General features: G+C 42.9%; 1 protein-coding gene across 1 annotated transcript; it reads left to right on the top strand.

Moving 5' to 3' along the window:
• Positions 1 to 4,914: 4,914 nt before the first annotated feature.
• Positions 4,915 to 18,158, top strand: ALDH5A1 (aldehyde dehydrogenase 5 family member A1). The gene is made up of 10 exons (XM_069960150.1): positions 4,915 to 5,436; positions 7,974 to 8,057; positions 8,722 to 8,892; positions 10,025 to 10,141; positions 10,228 to 10,371; positions 12,346 to 12,489; positions 13,203 to 13,361; positions 13,579 to 13,748; positions 15,360 to 15,418; positions 16,017 to 18,158. Exons 1-10 carry the CDS (start codon positions 5,182 to 5,184, stop codon positions 16,220 to 16,222), a joined length of 1,509 nt encoding a protein of 502 aa, XP_069816251.1. The 5' UTR covers positions 4,915 to 5,181; the 3' UTR covers positions 16,223 to 18,158.
• Positions 18,159 to 18,755: the final 597 nt, after the last annotated feature.

Raw genomic sequence — 18,755 nt, 5'->3', positions numbered from 1 at the left:
CATACCACCAGTTACTGTAGGGCAGTACCACACACTTGACTGTTAATTATAATAACTCTGCTGTGTGGTTTCTGTCATTTACCTTCACCAGGGCAAGCTGCAGGGCCAAGATGGCATAGTACAACCATTTTGGAAATTTTATGCAATATAACACAAGGTATTGGCTGGTATTTTGCTTATGCACACCTATAGTAAAGCTGGTGAGACTTTGTTGTATACAAAGTTATAAAAGTAAAGTAAACTAAAGCGTTTGGCCATCTAATCCAACTAACTGTAAGAGACAGGCTGCATTAAAAGTCTATGGAGCCACTCTCCTGCAATCAGTTGGATGGGGCAGCTAGCTGGGGAGTGGAGCACACAGACATGTACTTAACCCACCTATAATTAATAATCGGAGGGGGTCTCAGCAATGTGATTGTGCCACATACCAAAAGTTACCTTATAGTGAAAACTTCAGAATGTCAGGAAGCAGAAAAGAAACATGCACATTTCCATACTAAGAAAGTGACTCAATACAGCGACTCTTAGGGGGACATTTATTAAGTCCGACGTTTTTTACACCGGACTTATAAATGTCCCTGCATCTCCGGCGCTACGGAGATTTATGTAGAGGCGGAATGCCTCTACATAAATCCCGTGCGCATCGGTGTGCACAGCCGAAAACCTTTGCCACCTGAAAGGTGGAGTAGGTTTTCGGCGTATCTTTCAGTTTAAAAAATGATGAATTGCCCGGACTATGTGTCCGCGCCCCCCGTCCCGCCCCCCCAACGCCCCCCCCCCCCCCGGCGTACGTGGTGGAAAGTGGCCATTTGCGAATAAAATAATACGCAAGTCTGCACTTTCCGCCGAAAATACACAAACCGCTTCTTGATACATGTCGCCCTTATTGTTGTTATCCTGGGTCCTAAAATCAGTAAACCCTGTAAGCTGTGAACTGTGGAAAAGCTCAAATGGGTACTTGGGCCATTCAATCTTTCTGCTATAATGCTGGTTCTGCATAGAAAATAATCATCATATTCTCATCTAACTGTATTCATTCAGTGTCTTTGGGTCTCCTGCTAAATGCTCCCACCACCACTTCTGACTCCAGAAGTGACGGCCCTTTCAGTCAAACACTGTACAGCGCTGTCCTACTTCAGTCAGTGATTGGCTGAACGGCTGCCTCTGCCGAGACAAGTCAGTGGGAGCATTCAGCAAGAGACCTGAGGATGCTGCAGGAGGACACAGAGGAGCGTGGTGAGGTGAGAATAGGATAATTGATTTCTACGCAGCCCCAGCATTATAGCAAAAAGTTTATTTACACTAGATGGCATGTGCTATGTGAACAGAAAGGAAATAAACAGCAGCAGCGCAGCAAGCACTATACCCTCTGCACTGAATAGGCTTGCACTGTACTGGTGATTTATACAGCACAATACACTAGATGGCATGTGCTATGTGAACAGAAAGGAAATAAACAGCAGCAGCGCAGCAAGCACTATACCCTCTGCACTGAATAGGTTTGAACTGTACTGGTGATTTATACAGCACCATACACTACATGACATGTGCTATGTGAACAGAAAGGAAATAAACAGCAGCAGCGCAGCGAGCACTAAACCCTCTGCACTAAATAGGTTTGGGCTTGGCTGATAAGTTATTCAGTATACTACTGGGCATGTGGAGAGAGGGCCTCCGTGATCAAGCCAGGACGCGAAACGTGCGTTGGAGGTGTTTCCACACATAGTGTGACAGGTAATATCGCTAGCCATTACTCTGGAATCCTTGCTTATGTTTTGCATTTTGGGCACTTGCACTTTGGATTGTAGGATATAGAGGAGGTAGTTTTGCACCTTAACCAGGGGCAGTGCAATAGATACCATGGTCTTTTAGACGTTATACCCACTGGGGTTTGTGATTTTATGCCTGCCTCACTAATATATATCTTCCTGTAAACACATCATGTGGCTGTGATATATCCTGTGTGAAGAATTTTTACTTTGTTCTGTGCATAATTTTAATCTATGTATATTTTTTTGATTACACAATAAAACATTGGATTTTTGAATTATATGAGTGTTATAGCCCTCTGTTTTGGTGGGATATCTAGTAGTAGCCTGGGCAGGCGTGTGGTGTTGTGGGAGTATGCAAGTTAAATGAAGTAGCAGCCTCAAAAGTTATAAACTAGCGGTACTAGGTTATTGCATGTTTATATTAGGAACCAAATAAATCAAAGGGGTTATCCACCCAAGAGCTAAAAAATGAAATGCTCCCAAACCTAGCTGGTCTCACCAAGACCCCGTTACTCACCAAGTCCCTCTGAGAAATTTGAGATGTCTCCCGTCTTTTTAGCTGACACTGTTTCTGAATTACAAGTTTTATTAAAAGGCAGTCTATATCCAAGATGGCGCCGGCCAGAAAACTACATTTCCCATATCTGTTCTCGTACCTGCCACTTAGTTTTCTTTCCTACCCACTGCTGTCATTACTATTGCACAGAAAACACAGGACTGTTTTTTCACTGATAAGCATCACATGAACCCAGTATGTATTCCACTATATGTAGGCATCCCACCCCCTAGTATGTAAGTATGTATTCCACGCTTCCCCCCAACTCTGTATTCTACGCGTAGGTCCCCTTCCCCCTCGGACAGCTGCTGGCAGTGCACTCCCATAGATGCAGCAGAGCTGATCCCCACATGTCAGGTGTAGCAGAGTTCATCCTCACAGATGTACAAGAGCTTGTCCCCACCGGTGTAGCACAGCTGATCCTCACAGATGTGGCAGACCTGATCCCCACATCAGAAAACACAGGATGTGTTTCACGCTACCCCCAGCTATGTATTCCAGATGTAGCCCCCCCCCCTGACATCCCCAGAGATGTATCAGAGCTGATCTCCACATGTCAGATGTAGCAGAGCTGATCCCCACATGTCAGATGTAGCAGAGCTAATGACCACATCAGATGTAGCAGAGCAGATCTCCACTCGTCAGATGTAGCAGAGCTGATCCCCACATGTCAGATGTAGAAAAGCTGATTACCACATATCAGATGTAGCAGAGCTAATCCCCAGGTCAGATGTAGTAAACCTGACTCCAGGTCAGATGTAGCAAAGCTGATACCCACAGATGTAGCACAGCTGATCCCTGTTTTAGTTTGCTACAGCCCCTCGCCACTGACAGCGCATAACCACAGCAGAGCCCCTCCCGATCAACTGTTAGCAAAGCATAGGGAGACCTGACAGCGCATCACCACAGCACAGCAACTCCCCCATCCCTACAGCCACTGGCAGCGCATATCCCCAACTCCCCAGTCACTAGAACAGGCATAGTCCCCTTTGCCCTTTCCCCTTTCCCCGTTTCTTTCTTCTCCCGGTGCACAAGTGATGTCACTCATGCAACAGGATGCCGGGAGAAGGAAGCAATGGGGTACTACGCCACTTCTGGTGACTATGTGTATGCCTGCCCCTAGGGGTTGGGGATGTGTTGCCAGTTGGTTGAGGATGTGCTGCTGGGGGGGGGGGTTGATTGTTGGAGGGGTAGGCTAACCACTCACTGGAGCTGTGCTGTAAGGCCAAACAGAGAGAGGAAACGTAGGAGTAGGGGTAACGCACAAAAAACAGGACACTTGCTCCCTAAAGTATTCCATAAATGTATTCAATTGCAAAGCACAGTACATAACATTACATTACATACACACATCCATTGTAATTCCAATGGAGTGTCCAGCAGGGGCGCACTATATATAGAAGTCAATGGTACTCATTGACTTCTATATATAGAGCGCCCCCTGCTGGACACTCCATAGGAATTACACCGTTGGTCGTGATGTCACTGCTTTTGAGAGAATTCTAACACTTCCTGATACACTAAATTAAGGGAAATAGCAGTATATGAGCATTTCCCATAATTAATGTATATTAGAAAATTGTATAACTTTCCATAAGTAATAACATATCTAAAAAAAAAAATTTGACCGGACTTCTCCTTTAACAATCCAGCCCATGTGCAGTGTTCAGACAGCTGAGGAATAGCCTGCCAAAAGGAACCCCAGGACAGCTCTTGGAGTAAAAGCAGCTATCCGAAGGTACTGGCGGTTTGGGGGGGGGGGGGGGGGGGGGGGGGGGACAGATTGTGGGTACAGAGACACTTTAAGGAAAATCACCAATTCAGATATAGTTGGAAGTGTGTCAGATATCCAATGGTTAGCTGGGCTCTTTTTTTGTGTTGAGTCAATAGAAATACAAAACAGCTCAAAACACCTAATTACTTACTTTGAGCAATATATTGACCTATGGGTGGGCTATTTAACAATACATAAAAAAGGTTTTGTGTGGAATATCCCTTTAAATATAGCAACAGTCTGAACAGCGGCACTGGGTTGTAAAATAGCGGCACTGGGTTATTACACATGTATATCAGGATCCATATAAATGAAATGTAGCAGCAAGCAGCAGTCTCAACAGTTGTTATGGTAGCACTGGATATATAGCGCATACCAACAGTCTCAACAGTTTTAAAGCAGAATGACTAAAACTTTGGGGGAGATTTATCAAAGGGTGTAAAATTTAGACTGGTGCAAACTACCCACAGCAACCAATCATAGCTCAGCTTTCCTTTCAGCACTGCCTAAAGCTGAGCTATGATTGGTTGCTGTGGGTAGTTTGCACCAGTCTAAATTTTACACCCTTTGATAAATCTCCCCCTTTGAGTCTATCGCCCTCTTTCAGGATATTATGGCCTCCCACCACCAGATGGCGACAAGACTAGTAAGATTTACTAGCGAAAGAGCAGCGAGAGGAGGAATATGCGGGGAAGAACGATGATTGGAAGGGAAATAGGCAAGGGTGATGATTGGAAAATAGCGATCTTCAGTGGAGAGTGCTGGATGATGATTGGACGGGAGCGCATACCGGAGACAGCTGATTGGATGAGGCTATCGCGCTCCTCTGTCAGTCTGCTGTCACATACATTAGTCCTCGGCAGGGTACTGTTATTAGTGCATAGACCGTTCCGTGCACTATCTGACCCGGCGTGCACTGCTCTGTCTCCACCTTCCGTGCAGTGTGACAGTCGTAGTTGTCACCTTTATACGGCTTGTCCATGTTACAGCACGCTATGAATGATTGATCGTGCAGGTTAATGGTTACCGCTGATTGGGCTCCGGCTGGTTAGTGATTGCTGTTCCCCGGGTGATAGGTGATGTCTGGGATCCTGAGGCTCCCGTGCAGGATGGCATCCACCTGTGCCCCGGCGCTGCCCGCCTCCCTGCTGCGCTCCGCCGCCTATGTCGGGGGCTCCTGGCTGCACGCATCCGACGCCAAAACCTTTCCGGTCCTGGATCCGGCAACTGGCGCGGAACTGGTCCAGGTCGCCGACTGTGGGCCCAGGGAATGCAGGGAGGCGGTGAGGGCGGCAGCCGGTGCCTTCCAGGCCTGGAAAGATGTCTCCAGTAAGGTGAGTGCCGCCCTATAGTCAGGAGGAGAAGTGTAAGGAGACTGCATGTGTTATACGGGTCAGCTGTGGCTGGGGGAGCAGTCTGCACCCTGCTCATGTATGTGCTCATGTATGTCAGGGATAGATAGATATAATATATATAGAAGCCAGGTATCATTTACTTATCCCCTGGAGCAGCGCAGAACAGCATGGAGACTGACGCCTATAATGACCCATTAACCTGTCTGGCTGTATGTACACACAGTCAGGTTTATCATTATGATTATTATTTATCATTGTTTTACACTTTAAATCATTCAAATATTTAAAATAATTCCAATTCCTCAGGCCTAAGCTCGCGCACTTCCGCTCTTTGCGGCTCTCTTCTCAAAGAATTGTCATGTCATGTCTGCGGAGAGGCACGGAAAGCCCTCTCATTCAAACTGATAGAAGGCAGGGTCCCCTAGTGTGAACGGACCCTCTTACTGGAGCCTAGCTATTAAAACCACTTTTATTTGTATATAGTTAGAGGTGGGAAAACACACAAGTGACACTGTATCCACCAACCCACCCACCCCAAACCGCTGGTCCCATCCACTTGAGGAGAGTAAGCCCTTGTTGTGCGCGGTGCCTTGGTAAGGGTAAAAAGTGATCTTTTAATCTGCAGTAGATGAATCAATGAGGTGCAGCACTGTTTAGAGAAGTAATGAATAGGGGGGCGACAACATATGATATTCTGCTCTTAGCTTGGACCAGATCCAAGATGGGGCCCCACATTACTGTCCACATGACCCTTCCACCACTGAGCAGTATAACGCAGCATGTCTCCAGGCAAAGCCTGCTCTCACCACAGCCACTTCACTGGATCACAATGACCACTGCCTGAACCGTATGGTGCTCCATCCACAGACACCTCCATACTCCCCCTCCCATAAGCATCCAGCCCTGCTTCAGCATCGGTCTCCAACAGCATCAACCTGAAGCTCGCCCACGTGCTCCGCCTGCTTCTTCCACCTAACGGACACATCAATCGTACTCCACGCAGCCTTTCCAAGAACGCCAGCCCTCCAGTGAGGTATCATCATGCAAATTTAAAAAGACATGGCTGGGAAGGAATTATATTCCTCATGGACAGTACCATCAGTTTGGAAGGGTGGGATGGTGGATACAGTATCGCTTTAAAAACACAACCCCATGTGACACTGTCCTAACTATCAATCATATTGAGTAGGCATGTCAAACTCTGGCCTGAAGTGCCATTATGTTTAGCCCAGTGATTAAATAAATTGATTCCTAGAGATGGCCAGCCAATGTTACAGTGGATTATAATATGGGCGGTCCAGATGGTCGTTCGTACCACCCACACCCATGGGACATCACACAATCCCACCTGATGCGGATCCACACCGCGGGAGCCAGAAAGGGTAAGTCTAGACCAGTCTCACAGTGGGGGCAGTAATTAACATTTATAGGGCGGACTGTTGCAGGAGCTGGCTGCTATGTGGTGCACTATTGGGAGGGCTGGCTACTATGTGGTTCACTATTGGGGGGCTAACTACTATATGAGGCACTATTGGGGGCAAACCACTATATAGAGCAGTATTGGGGGTTGTCTACTATGTGGGGCACTTGGGAGGGCTGACTACTATATGGTGCACTATTGGGGTGGGGGGTGGCTGACTAATATATGGAGCATTTCAAAGAGTTTCCCCTCTGTTGGTTGATGGTGATACATCATGCCGTCTGGGGAAACAGTCCAGGACTTGCATTCAACATCCGCGTTGTGTGTTTCACGGACAGAACACTGTCACTAAGAGTTTGTTTTAATAGCTAGGTTCCTGTAAGAAAGCCCTTTTTCCTCTGGACTTGCTTCAAGGGGCTCCCGGCCTCTGGACGTCCTGGTCAGCCAATCAGTGCGCTGCCCAACCATAGCCACTAATTGATGTCAGTTCCGCTGCTAGTATGTATCTCATTGAAAGTAACAGTGAAGGGATCCGCTGCAGATTTAGCTGCGAACTCACAGCATGAAATCCACTACGGCTATGTTACGTGTGAACCAACCCTAAAGTGGGGTTTCTTGGAATTTGTTTTTTTTTTTTTTTTTTTTTTTTTTTTTTTTTTTGCAAATTGCAACTTTTTGACTTCTGCTTCATTCATGGCTGATTTATCATTTGTGACTCTGATGAAAAGGCGCACTTTCTTTGCGGAAAAGCTGCTCTAGCCTGGACCATGTCTAGAAATGATCAAGACAATGCAAAGCCCTAGACCTAGCATGAAGACTTGCACCTTACTTCTGAAGTCAAGTGCGTCTTCATGATTCCTAATGTGAAACTTCTTAACAGGAAAGTAGAGTGTAAATAAAGCAAAACTAGTGTGAGAATAATGCTGATACCCCCCTTAGTACATAAAAGACCTACTTCAGTCACATGAATAAACTTGTATCCAAATAAACATCACTGCTAAGAATCCAAGGAACAATTGTGTTCTACTTCATCACAAAGATCTTTAATAGGGTTGCGGTCAGGCTTTAAATAAAACATTGACGTTTGTTTCTTTAGGAGCGGAGCATCCTTTTGCGTAGGTGGTATGACCTCATGATCCAGAACAAAGATGAGCTGGCCCGAATTATCACAGCTGAAAATGTAAGTAAAGTGTTTGAAATCCCAGAATTGTGGGTTGTGTATGTTGTGGCATTAGGATGAATTCTTGGAAACTTAGAAGAATACTATAAGGCTGTATTCACATCACAAGTCAAAGTATACCGATCAAAAAAGACTTCAAACATATACCACAAAAAGTCTGGGCTTGGACTTTTTTTTTTTTTTTCCTTTTTTAAAAGAGCCGAGGGAGGAGATGGCTGAACATAATTACATGCTCCTACCTCCCTGGCTCTAGTACAGGGTCCGCTGTCCTCTGCTCCGGTTCCTGGTCCCCTGGCAGCTTCCTGGTTGGGACCTGGGTTGTGACGTGTCAGCGACGGTCAGCCAGTCAGCGGGCGAGATGGGATCCCATGTCATAGGCTCTTTTGAAAAAATAAAAAAGTCAGAGCCCTTTAAGAGGCTTAGGGTAGTCTCAGGCTATGTTTCCACTTTAGGAACATAGCGGGGAAAGACGGCTGTTTCTTAATGATCATTAGGAAAGGAGAACTTATTCACTATCCTCTATGGGCATCTATTATGCTGGTACTATTAGAGGCCTTACATAAAAATCAATGTTCTGTCTGGATGGTTGTTCTCTTTTCACACCTTCTGTGTCTTGATTTATTCATAGTGGTGCCATCATATGACCTTCGTATATTTCTTATAGGGAAAGCCGACAAAGGAAGCACTTGGAGAAATAGTGTATGCAGCAGGATTCCTAGAGTGGTTCTCCGAGGAGGCGCGTCGCATATATGGAGATGTGATTTCTGTGCCCATGAAAGACCGCCGAGCCGTAGTCCTCAAACAGCCTGTTGGAGTTGCCTCCATCATAACCCCGGTATGTGGTAAACTAGGATTTTGAAGCCATACTATTGTGTAATGTCTGCTTGCAAAGTATGAACTACTTGAGTGCTGAAATAAGCAGTGTTACAATTTATTGTGTAGTCCTTGTTTGCTGGTAGTTTGTCATGTTTTTCATGTATTAATCCTTGGCTTACAGTTGCTTTGGGCATATTGAGGTATTGTTCAGTCAGTTATATCTTGTAATTTGAAGATTTAGTTACTATGTTTAAAAAAACCACAAACTTAAAAATGTTTTTATTATTATGTCTATGTTGCTGTCTAGGGGCTCATTTTTTACGCCATGATTTGTCATTTTTACCATTACGATTGTGGTATAGATGGGACTTTTTGATCAATTTTTAACTTTGACAAAAAAAAAACACAATTGTGTTTTTGTTTTTCATTTGCTTACAACATTTTCTATGCTGGATCAATAACATATAAGCTTAGACAGCTTGATACAAAAGATTTTTTTTATTATATGGAAAAAGGAGATTATTTAATATTTTTAAAAACATTTTTTATAACCTTATGAAGGACTCTAGGGAACTTTCATAAGCAATCATTAGGTAGCTAATACTGATCCATGCAAAGCCAGACTCTATTAGCAGAGTCACTTTGGCAACTATAAAGGGTAAGTGTAGACCTTCAACTGCAGAAGTAATCCATCAGCACCCCACAATTACATTGTGGGGGTGTCAAACGGACCCCTACAGGTGCAGAACCTGACATGTAAGTTCCACAATTACTATTGGTTTTAAGTGGTTACATGACTGACATCAGCAGGTTCAATGATGTCAGTCAATAGTAGCTGGTGTCTGCTGCACTTAGCAACAGACACCCACTGTGTATGGAGCAAGCTCAGCTCCTTAAACCATGCACCCCTGCCTAGCCCATTAGTTAACGTGGGCAGTCGGCAGGGGGTCAATGAAAGAATAACCCTGCTTTAGAAATTCCAATAGTTAAATGTGAACATGGGGGAGGCCCTGATATAGCTTCTAGAGCAAAAATATGTCTTTTACAGACTCTTTTTGATGCCTTGTAGTCAGATCTTGAAATGAGGCAGTATGTTTCTTTTTTTTTTTTCCATACAACTAATTTACTCCTTATACTTTTCTCGGTATCAGTGGAATTTTCCCAGTGCCATGATCACAAGGAAGGTGGGTGCTGCCTTAGCTGCTGGCTGTACAGTTGTAGTGAAGCCAGCAGAAGATACCCCATTGTCTGCCTTGGCCCTTGCAGAGGTAAATACTCAGCCTTATAACCTGTATTGTAAATCTGACCCATTACATAAAGGATGTGGTGTATTAATGCTGCTGTGTTTTTGTAGCTTGCTCACCAGGCAGGGATCCCGGCAGGAGTATATAATGTTGTGCCTTGTTCCCGGGAGAAGGCTCCTGCAGTTGGAGAAGTTCTCTGCACAGATCCGTCCGTAGCTAAAATATCTTTTACAGGGTCTACTGCAACAGGAAAGGTAAATGCCACACATGTCTAAAGTAAAGTGAACTGCTGTGATAATGTGACTATTGGCTGAAGTGCTGGACAAGCGACTGTTCTGTTCATAGAGCTGAATAGGAGAGTCAGACATACTAAATGGGGTGGAGGGTTTATATGGAACAAAATTTGTAAGTTAAAGGGGTAGTGCGGCGCTAAACAATTATTCACAAAATAACACACATTACATATTTATGCAACTTTGTAATGTGTATTATGTATGTGAATGTCCCCCTTCCCCGTGTCCCCCCCACCCACCCACACTAGACCTGGAAGTGTGGTGCATTATACTTACCCCATCTCGTGTCGACCCCCGTCCGCCATCTTGTGACAATGACGTCAACTTCGGGAGGCCGGCCGAGCCGCTCCATCCGTCCCTCATGCCGGCCCCCCTATGCCGAGTCATAACTGTGCTCAGCCACGATTGCCTGAGCACAGTTATGCTCAGCCAATCACGGCTGAGCTGCTGATGACGCGGCAGAGGGCGGCCCGGCTTGAGGGACGGATGGAGCGGTTCGGCCGGCCTCCCGAAGTTGACGTCATTGTCACAAGATGGCGGACGGGGGTCGACACGAGATGGGGTAAGTATAATGCACCAACACTTCCGCGTCGTTGTATAACTATGTAATGTGTGTTATTTTGTGAATAATTGTTTAGCGCCACACTACCCCTTTAACAGGAACCAATAAGCATGATTGTGCGGATAGAGCTCCCAGCTGCATTAAATAAATCTTCTACACAGCTCTCTTACCGTATCTGTGGTGTCTTCATTGATAAGTTAAAAATGCCTTTAATTCCAGCGCGCTGGTAGGAACTAGTCATCTGGGTCTCAGTCATTAGATACAGCCAGGAGCACGTCTCTTGTTGTGTTACTGCAATCTTTGTCTTGCAGCAGGAAAGCTAGTGATGAGCAAATCAGTATTAGCAAAGGGAAGCGATTCGCTACGCTCAGTTGTTGGCTTGTTAGCCGGCAGCCTTTAAACTCTGCTCTGGGTGCCCGGAAAAGCTAGATGCAGTCCTGGGACACTTGTGGGCGTAGTTCAAAGGCAGCTTCGCTAATACTGTAAATTTGCTTGTCTCTAGTCTCAGCAAGATGATCGCAGGGAGCTGACGAGAGAAGTTCACAGCCAAGAACTTTTCCAGGCTCTATCTAATAATCAATGGAGGTCGAAACCTAACCAATCAAAACTTTTCACGTCTGTCTGAGACATGGACTTTAGTGAGTGTCCTATGATGATTAAATTTTTGCAGTTTTGAACTACAATATGAGACATAGCCCATGGACGTGGTGGATATTACTAGTTCTGGAATGTTTCGTTTATTTGGTATGGCGGTATATGTAGTTCCATCATTGTGAGCAGTTACTGACTCCAAAGGCTGTGCATTCTGACCAATTTGTTAAAATAATGAAACCCCCTTATTACCTATAGTTATTACCTATTGTAAAGGCCTCGCACCTAACTAGGTGAGGCAGTGTATACCTGAGCAGTGCATTTGGACATTCAGCTTACCTCTGTTGTAGCATCTTTAAACTCTGCACAGATCACCTCTGTGGCAAACCAATGCTGATAAATGAATGGATGACAAACGTTTAGCATTACTTAAATTTTCATTAAACGGGTCATCCAGGCTTTAAAAATACATAGCTACTTTCTTACAAAAACATCACCACCCCTGTCTTCAGGTTGTGTGAGGTATTACAATTCACCTCCATTTACTGCAATGGAGTGAAGTTGCCAAACCCACACCGAAACTTATGACGGGACTCATGCTGTTTTCGGAAGAAAGGAGCCATGATTTTCTAACCCTGGATAAGCCCTTTAAATTCCACCATAAGGAAACCATTACCTGCATTCTAATTCCTAACCATAGGTTGAAGATGCATTCATTCAGTAGCTGAGTGGTATATTTTCCCTTTGCGGGACTGACCAGGATTATTCATTCCTATGTGCAGATCCTACTTAGATACGCGGCAGATTCTGTGAAGAGAGTGTCTATGGAGCTTGGTGGACATGCTCCGTTCATTGTTTTTGACAGTGCTGACGTCGACAAGGCTGCTGCTGGAGCGCTTGCCTCTAAGTTTCGCAATTCTGGACAGGTACTGAGGTTCTGTAACATTATAACTGATTCCATGTCTTCATGTGGGGAGGAAGAAGGGCTAAAATGTGCCCTAACAAAGCAGCAGCAAAGTAGGATTAAGATGAATTTTGTATTGCCCCACTCACCATACCAGGTCATGATGCCCCTTTCTACCCTTTAATTAAGACAAGGTGGCGCAAAAGTTAACAGAGCCTCATTTATCCTAACAGACAAACTCTATCAGGAAAAACATGTCACAATCAAGACAAGACAGGAAGGAAATAATTGTGAATATACAAAAACACGGCTGCTTTCTTTAAGAAACAGCACAACTCTTGTCCCCAGTTTAAGTGTGGTTTTGTAGTCCAGGTATATTAAAGTGAATGGAACTGAACTGTAATACCATATATAACCCAAGGACAGGTGTGGAGCTGTTTCTGCAAGAAAGCACTTGTGCTATTCCTAATTCTGGATAACCCCTTTTAAATTGAATGTCATTTTTGGACAACCTCTTTTTCCTATTCCTGGTTGTGTCATATCTATATTATACTGTTACCTTTCAGTTGCAGTGCTTCATTTAGGTGGTGGGGTAAATTACTGCTATTATATAGTCCTGATCATCATCTAGACATAGGTTGCCCATAGTATGTTACATAGCATACATATGATGCTTCATTGTATATTCTGTCCACAATAGCTATGCAGTGCTGACTACAGATATCTTTCATCTAGACTTGTGTATGTACAAATAAATTCCTGGTTCAGAAAGGAATACATGATGCATTTGTGAAAAAGCTGTCATCACTAATGGGAAAGGAATTACGTGTTGGAAATGGATTCGATGAAGGTGTCACCCAGGGACCCCTCATCAATGAAAAAGCGGTGGACAAGGTAAGGACAATGGGTTATTCCAGTGCTGGAGATACATGTGATTTTATACCCAAACTTTTGCAGAGGTTTAATTGTTTGAATATACAGTATATTTTTTTAGTACTATAAAAGGAGGTGCCTGTCAGTCTCTGGCAACTGATATATCATTTAGTATGTATATAGGGCTGAAAAAAAGTTGTTTTTTTAGAATATAAACCTACTATTGCTGTAACTATAGGTGGAACACCATGTTAAGGATGCAGTCTGTCAAGGAGCTCAAGTTGTAGCTGGAGGCAAGCGATCTGATGTTGGAAAGAACTTCTATGAGCCAACTTTGTTGAGCAATGTTACCACGCAGATGCTTTGCTCTAAAGAAGAAACATTTGGACCTCTAGCGCCAGTCATCCGGTAAGAAAGCTTTAGGCTTTGTCCTTAGGTTGCTTGTTATAGAATGGTGGTGGTAGGATATCGTGGAACCTGATAACACTCACCCCTCCAAAGTTTACATAGATTAGGCAGTAAATGTAATCTACTAATCTTTCATATAGGAAGATCTATTACATTGAAGATATGGTTATAAATGAACGGAGCGTTGTGCATCTGTAATCTTTACTTTCTCACTACCTCTGTTTTCCCTACATTTCTGAAATTTTCCTGTTACATGATAAACATTATGCATAATGATACATAAATTCTAATAAAATCTAAAAAAAATAAAACATGAAAAAACATACAAAAACAAATCGCACACTGCTGGCTAGCTATGCAATTACCTAATAAACTGTACATGCCTGCCAACCTATATTTATCAGCTGCAAACCAACAGCAACAGTCTGTAGACTACTGCTCTAAGAAAGCTGGGAAGAATATATTTCCTGTAAGGCTGCTATTCATAAGCTGAAGACCAATCCTTGACAAGATCCCTCTATTGCCCTTTTTTAGGGACTTCTAGTTAATGTAAAAATAAAAGTAAAAATGTTTTTATTAATAAAAATCCCCTCCCCTAATAAAAGTCCAAATCACCCCCTTTTCCCATTTTATAAATAAATAAAAAAACAAATAAATAAACATATTTATTATCGCCGCGCGCGTAATCGCACAAACTATTAAATTGTCACATTCCTGATCTCGTACGGTAAACGGCGTAAGCGCAAAAAAAGTGCAAAATTGCGCATTTTTGTTTGCATCAAATCCAGAAAAAAATGTAATAAAAGGCAATCAAAAAGTCGTATATGCGCAATCAAGGTACCGATAGAAAGTACATGTCATGGCGCAAAAAATGACACCTCGCACAGCCCCATAGACCAAAGGATAAAAGCGTTATAAGCCTGGGAATGGAGCGATTTTAAGGAACGTATATTTGTTAAAAATGGTTTGAATTTTTTACAAGCCATCAAATAAAATAAAAGTTATACATGTTTTATATCGTTGTAATCGTAACGACTTGAGGAACATGTGTAACAAGTCAGTTTTACCCCAGGGTAAACAGCGTAAACATGAAACTCCCTGAAATAAAAACAAATTCCTTTTTTTTTTTTTCAATTTGACAGCGCAAATTTTTTTTTTCTGGTTTCGCAGCATATGGGGAAATAAAATCTGTTATTGCAAAGTATAATTGGTGTCGCAAAAAATAAGGGCTCATGTGGGTCTCTAGGTGAAAAAATGCAAGCGCTATGGCCTTTTAAACATAAAGTGGAAAAAGCAAAAGTGCAAAAACGAAAATTGGCTTTGACCTTAATGGGTTATTGCCCTGATGGAAGGTTTGCAGTCTTAGTTTTGATGTGGAACAGAAGATTAATGCTGGCTTTATTTAGGATGTATTTCTATCCAGTCATTCCTCCTGTTTTTCTCCGTTAGATCAGTATAGACTGCCTGTCAGTGAAGCATCAGAGACAAATTCAGCATGGCACCAAGAGACTTTTCTACATGTCTTTAATCTCCTGATGCAAATAGGTTGTATGTGTGTCACTGCTAAGGGCAGCGGATATGTTATAGTCTTTGTTTCTCTCTTTCTACCAGGTTTGACACTGAAGAGGAGGCAATTGCAATCGCAAATTCAGCCAATGTAGGCCTAGCAGGTATGCACTCATTTTATAGAGAGAAAGGATTGGATTTAGATATTAATAGATATAGCTATAGACTAAGAGAGAACAATACCTAAAGTATCATTCTCTTGCTGTTACTGTAAATCCTTATATATAATTAACCCTTTGCACTATGGTCTGTAGTTAGCATCAAGTGTCATAAGTGAATAGCACAAGGATGGTACCCATATATTACAGCTGACACTGCTATAACTGCTAGGATTTGAGATAACTCTGCAGTCCTACTGACCCACAGAATGCAGTCAGTATCTCATTTATATATCATGGCAAACAAAGTCCTAAACACAATGGTAAAATTGCTTCTATTTTTGTTCCCCTTTCCCTCCCCCAAGATTAATACGTTTTACATTATATGTACCTCAAAATGATGCCAGTAGAAACACCTAATCCCTCAAAATCAAGATTTCAATAAATAAAAAAGTTATGGTTCTTGGAATGCAGTGATGAAAAAACCCCACAACGGTGCTGTGTCCTCATGTCCCAAGATAGCTTCTTAATGGTTAACTATATTAGAAAGGTTTGGTATCTGCTGTATATGTAGACATGTAAACATATTTGTGTCTGTATGCAGGTTACTTCTATTCCCAAGACCCAGCACAGATCTGGCGAGTGGCTGAACGTCTGGAGGTTGGCATGGTGGGGGTTAATGAAGGACTGCTCTCGTCTGTTGAGTGTCCATTTGGTGGAGTGAAACAGTCAGGCCTTGGAAGAGAAGGATCCAAGTATGGCATTGATGAGTATTTAGAGGTTAAATATGTTTGCTTTGGAGGTCTATAACAAGACCGGGTATGGCTAAAGCACTACATGGTCACTCAAAGTCCCAGGGGCTTATGTGTCCACATGTAAATATAGTGGCTATATCACTAGATGGAAATCCAACTTGTAAGCCTGGCTGCAGGTGAGTTTCATAATGCCAGAAACAAGTGATTCAACCTCATATATGTCAACTATCTCCAAGAATAAATTTCTACAAGCAACAAGTTTGTACAGTGCAATACACAAGATTTACTGACTGATGTTAGCTAACCTGATAGATTGTGATGTGTCTTGAGTCTGAAGATTTAATAGAATTTATAGTACATGTATACATTGGCATGCTGATCAAGCTGCTCATCACTTCTTATAGAAAAATATGATATGAATGAAGTGCCCATTGTATGTGAATATCTGTGGTGGTTAATTTCTTAATATATCTTGCGTGTGGTCAGACAAGAGAACCTGTCACATTAAAAATACAGTCCAATCTGCAGGTACCTTGTTATAGAGCAGGAGGAGCTGAGCAGACTAATATATAGTTTTGTAAAAAGTCCCATAACTTGGTGTTTAGTCACGTACATTTTTGCCCGGCCTTGGCTAAGTAGTCAAGTGGGTGGTCTCAATCACTTGTACAGATACTGTATTATAAGATTGGCACAAAGGGGAGGGGGGGGGGTTATCAGGACTGGTGTATCTATATGCTGGTCTTGCCAAAATCCTGCCCTCACCCTGTGCGACAGTTCCAGAAATCTACATTTGCTCAGAATTGGTGTAGATTTTTCCGTGATTTACACCCCCTTCACCCTCATGCTGCTTCCAATATTATGTGATCGGATTCCATTCAGAGGATGGATCCTGGTGATCAGTGAAGTCATCTAAATGATGTTAGTCAGTGACTAGTCAGTAGGCATCTGAATTGTGACAGTGTGTCACAGTTAGTGTAGGTAGGCGACTGGTGTGGCTGACACTGGCTCAACATTTTTTTCCCCAGTACCTTAAACTGCTGCAACATGCAGTAAAGCAATGAAAGGTAGTTCCTTCCTTAGCCTGATACCATTTCATCTTTTTAAAGCTCTGCCTCATGTCTACACTGTGAACAGTTTTTTGTGTTTTTTTTTGTTTTGTATTGCTCTATTTCATCTGTACGTTTTTGGGATGCCCATTGTTCAAAATGAAACAGTTGGATTACATTGTAGCTAATAAAAGCACAACATTTAATGGTACTTTTATACTGATATAAACATTTATCCTATAACATAGGATAGGTCTATAGAGACTTTTATTTTAGAATACTATTTTATATACAGTCCTACAGTATATCTATGGTTAGACAGCCCACACTTAAAGGGGTTGCCCAGCGAAAGTCTTTTTCAGTCAAATCAGCTGGTGTCAGAAAGTTTTATATAGATTTGTCATTAATAAAACATCACTTCCTGCAGGACATACAGCAGCTGATAAGTATGGGAAGACTTGAGATTTTTTAATCTCAAGTCTTCAAATACTTATAAGCTGCTCTATGTCCTGCAGGAAGTGGTGTTTTATTTTCAGTCTGACAGTGCTCTCTGCTGACATCTCTGGCCAAGACAGGAACTGTCCAGCAGCAAATTCTCATAGAAAGCCTCTCCAGCTCTGGACAGTTCCTGACTCAGCCAGAGGTGTCAGCAGAGAGCACTGTGTCAGACTGAAAATAAAACATTTCCTACATGACATATAGCAGCTAATACTTAAGGGAAGACTTGAGATTTTTTAATAGAAGTAAATTACAAATCTATATAGCTTTCTGATATCAGTTGATTTGAAAGAAAAAGATCTTCGCTGGACAACCCCTTTAAATGTTGTTTTTTTTTATTATTATTATTATTATTATTATTATTGACTAGAGATGAGCAAACCTTGAGTATGCTCGAGTCGATCCGAACCCGAACTTTCGGCATTTGATTAGCAGTGGCTGCTGAAGTTGGATAAAGCCCTAAGGCTATGTGGAAATCATGGATATAGTCATTGGCTGTATCCATGTTTTCCAGACAACCTTAGAGCTTTATCCAAGTTCAGCAGCCCCAGCTAATCAAATACTGAACGTTCGGGTTCGGATCGACCCAAACCCGGTTCGCTCATCTATCCTATCCTTGGGTCATATCTGATCAGTGTTGTGCCAAGAACTAGCACCCCCATCATTTAGTGGCCATGCTGGTTTACTGTAGTTCACCTCCATTCACTTCAATAGAAACTGAGATGCAGTAACTAGAAATGAGCGAACCGGGTTCGGGTCAATCCGAACCCGAACATTCAGTATTTGATTAGCGGGGGCTGCTGAACTTGGATAAAGCTCTAAGGTTGTCTGGAAAACATGGATACAGCCAATGACTATATCCATGATTTCCACATAGCCTTAGGGCTTTATCCAAGTTCAGCAGCCACCGCTAATCAAATGCCGAAAGTTCGGGTTCGGATCGACTCGAGCATGCTCCAGGTTCTCTCATCTCTAGCAGTAACCCATCATGGCTGCTACATAACACGGTACAATACAGAGTTTTCTGCTTCCTCCGTTCCCTGT

This window comes from Dendropsophus ebraccatus, chromosome 2 (genome assembly GCF_027789765.1).
Source record: "Dendropsophus ebraccatus isolate aDenEbr1 chromosome 2, aDenEbr1.pat, whole genome shotgun sequence".
Lineage (NCBI taxonomy): Eukaryota > Metazoa > Chordata > Amphibia > Anura > Hylidae > Dendropsophus > Dendropsophus ebraccatus.
This window is presented reverse-complemented; position numbering and strand designations above follow the sequence as displayed.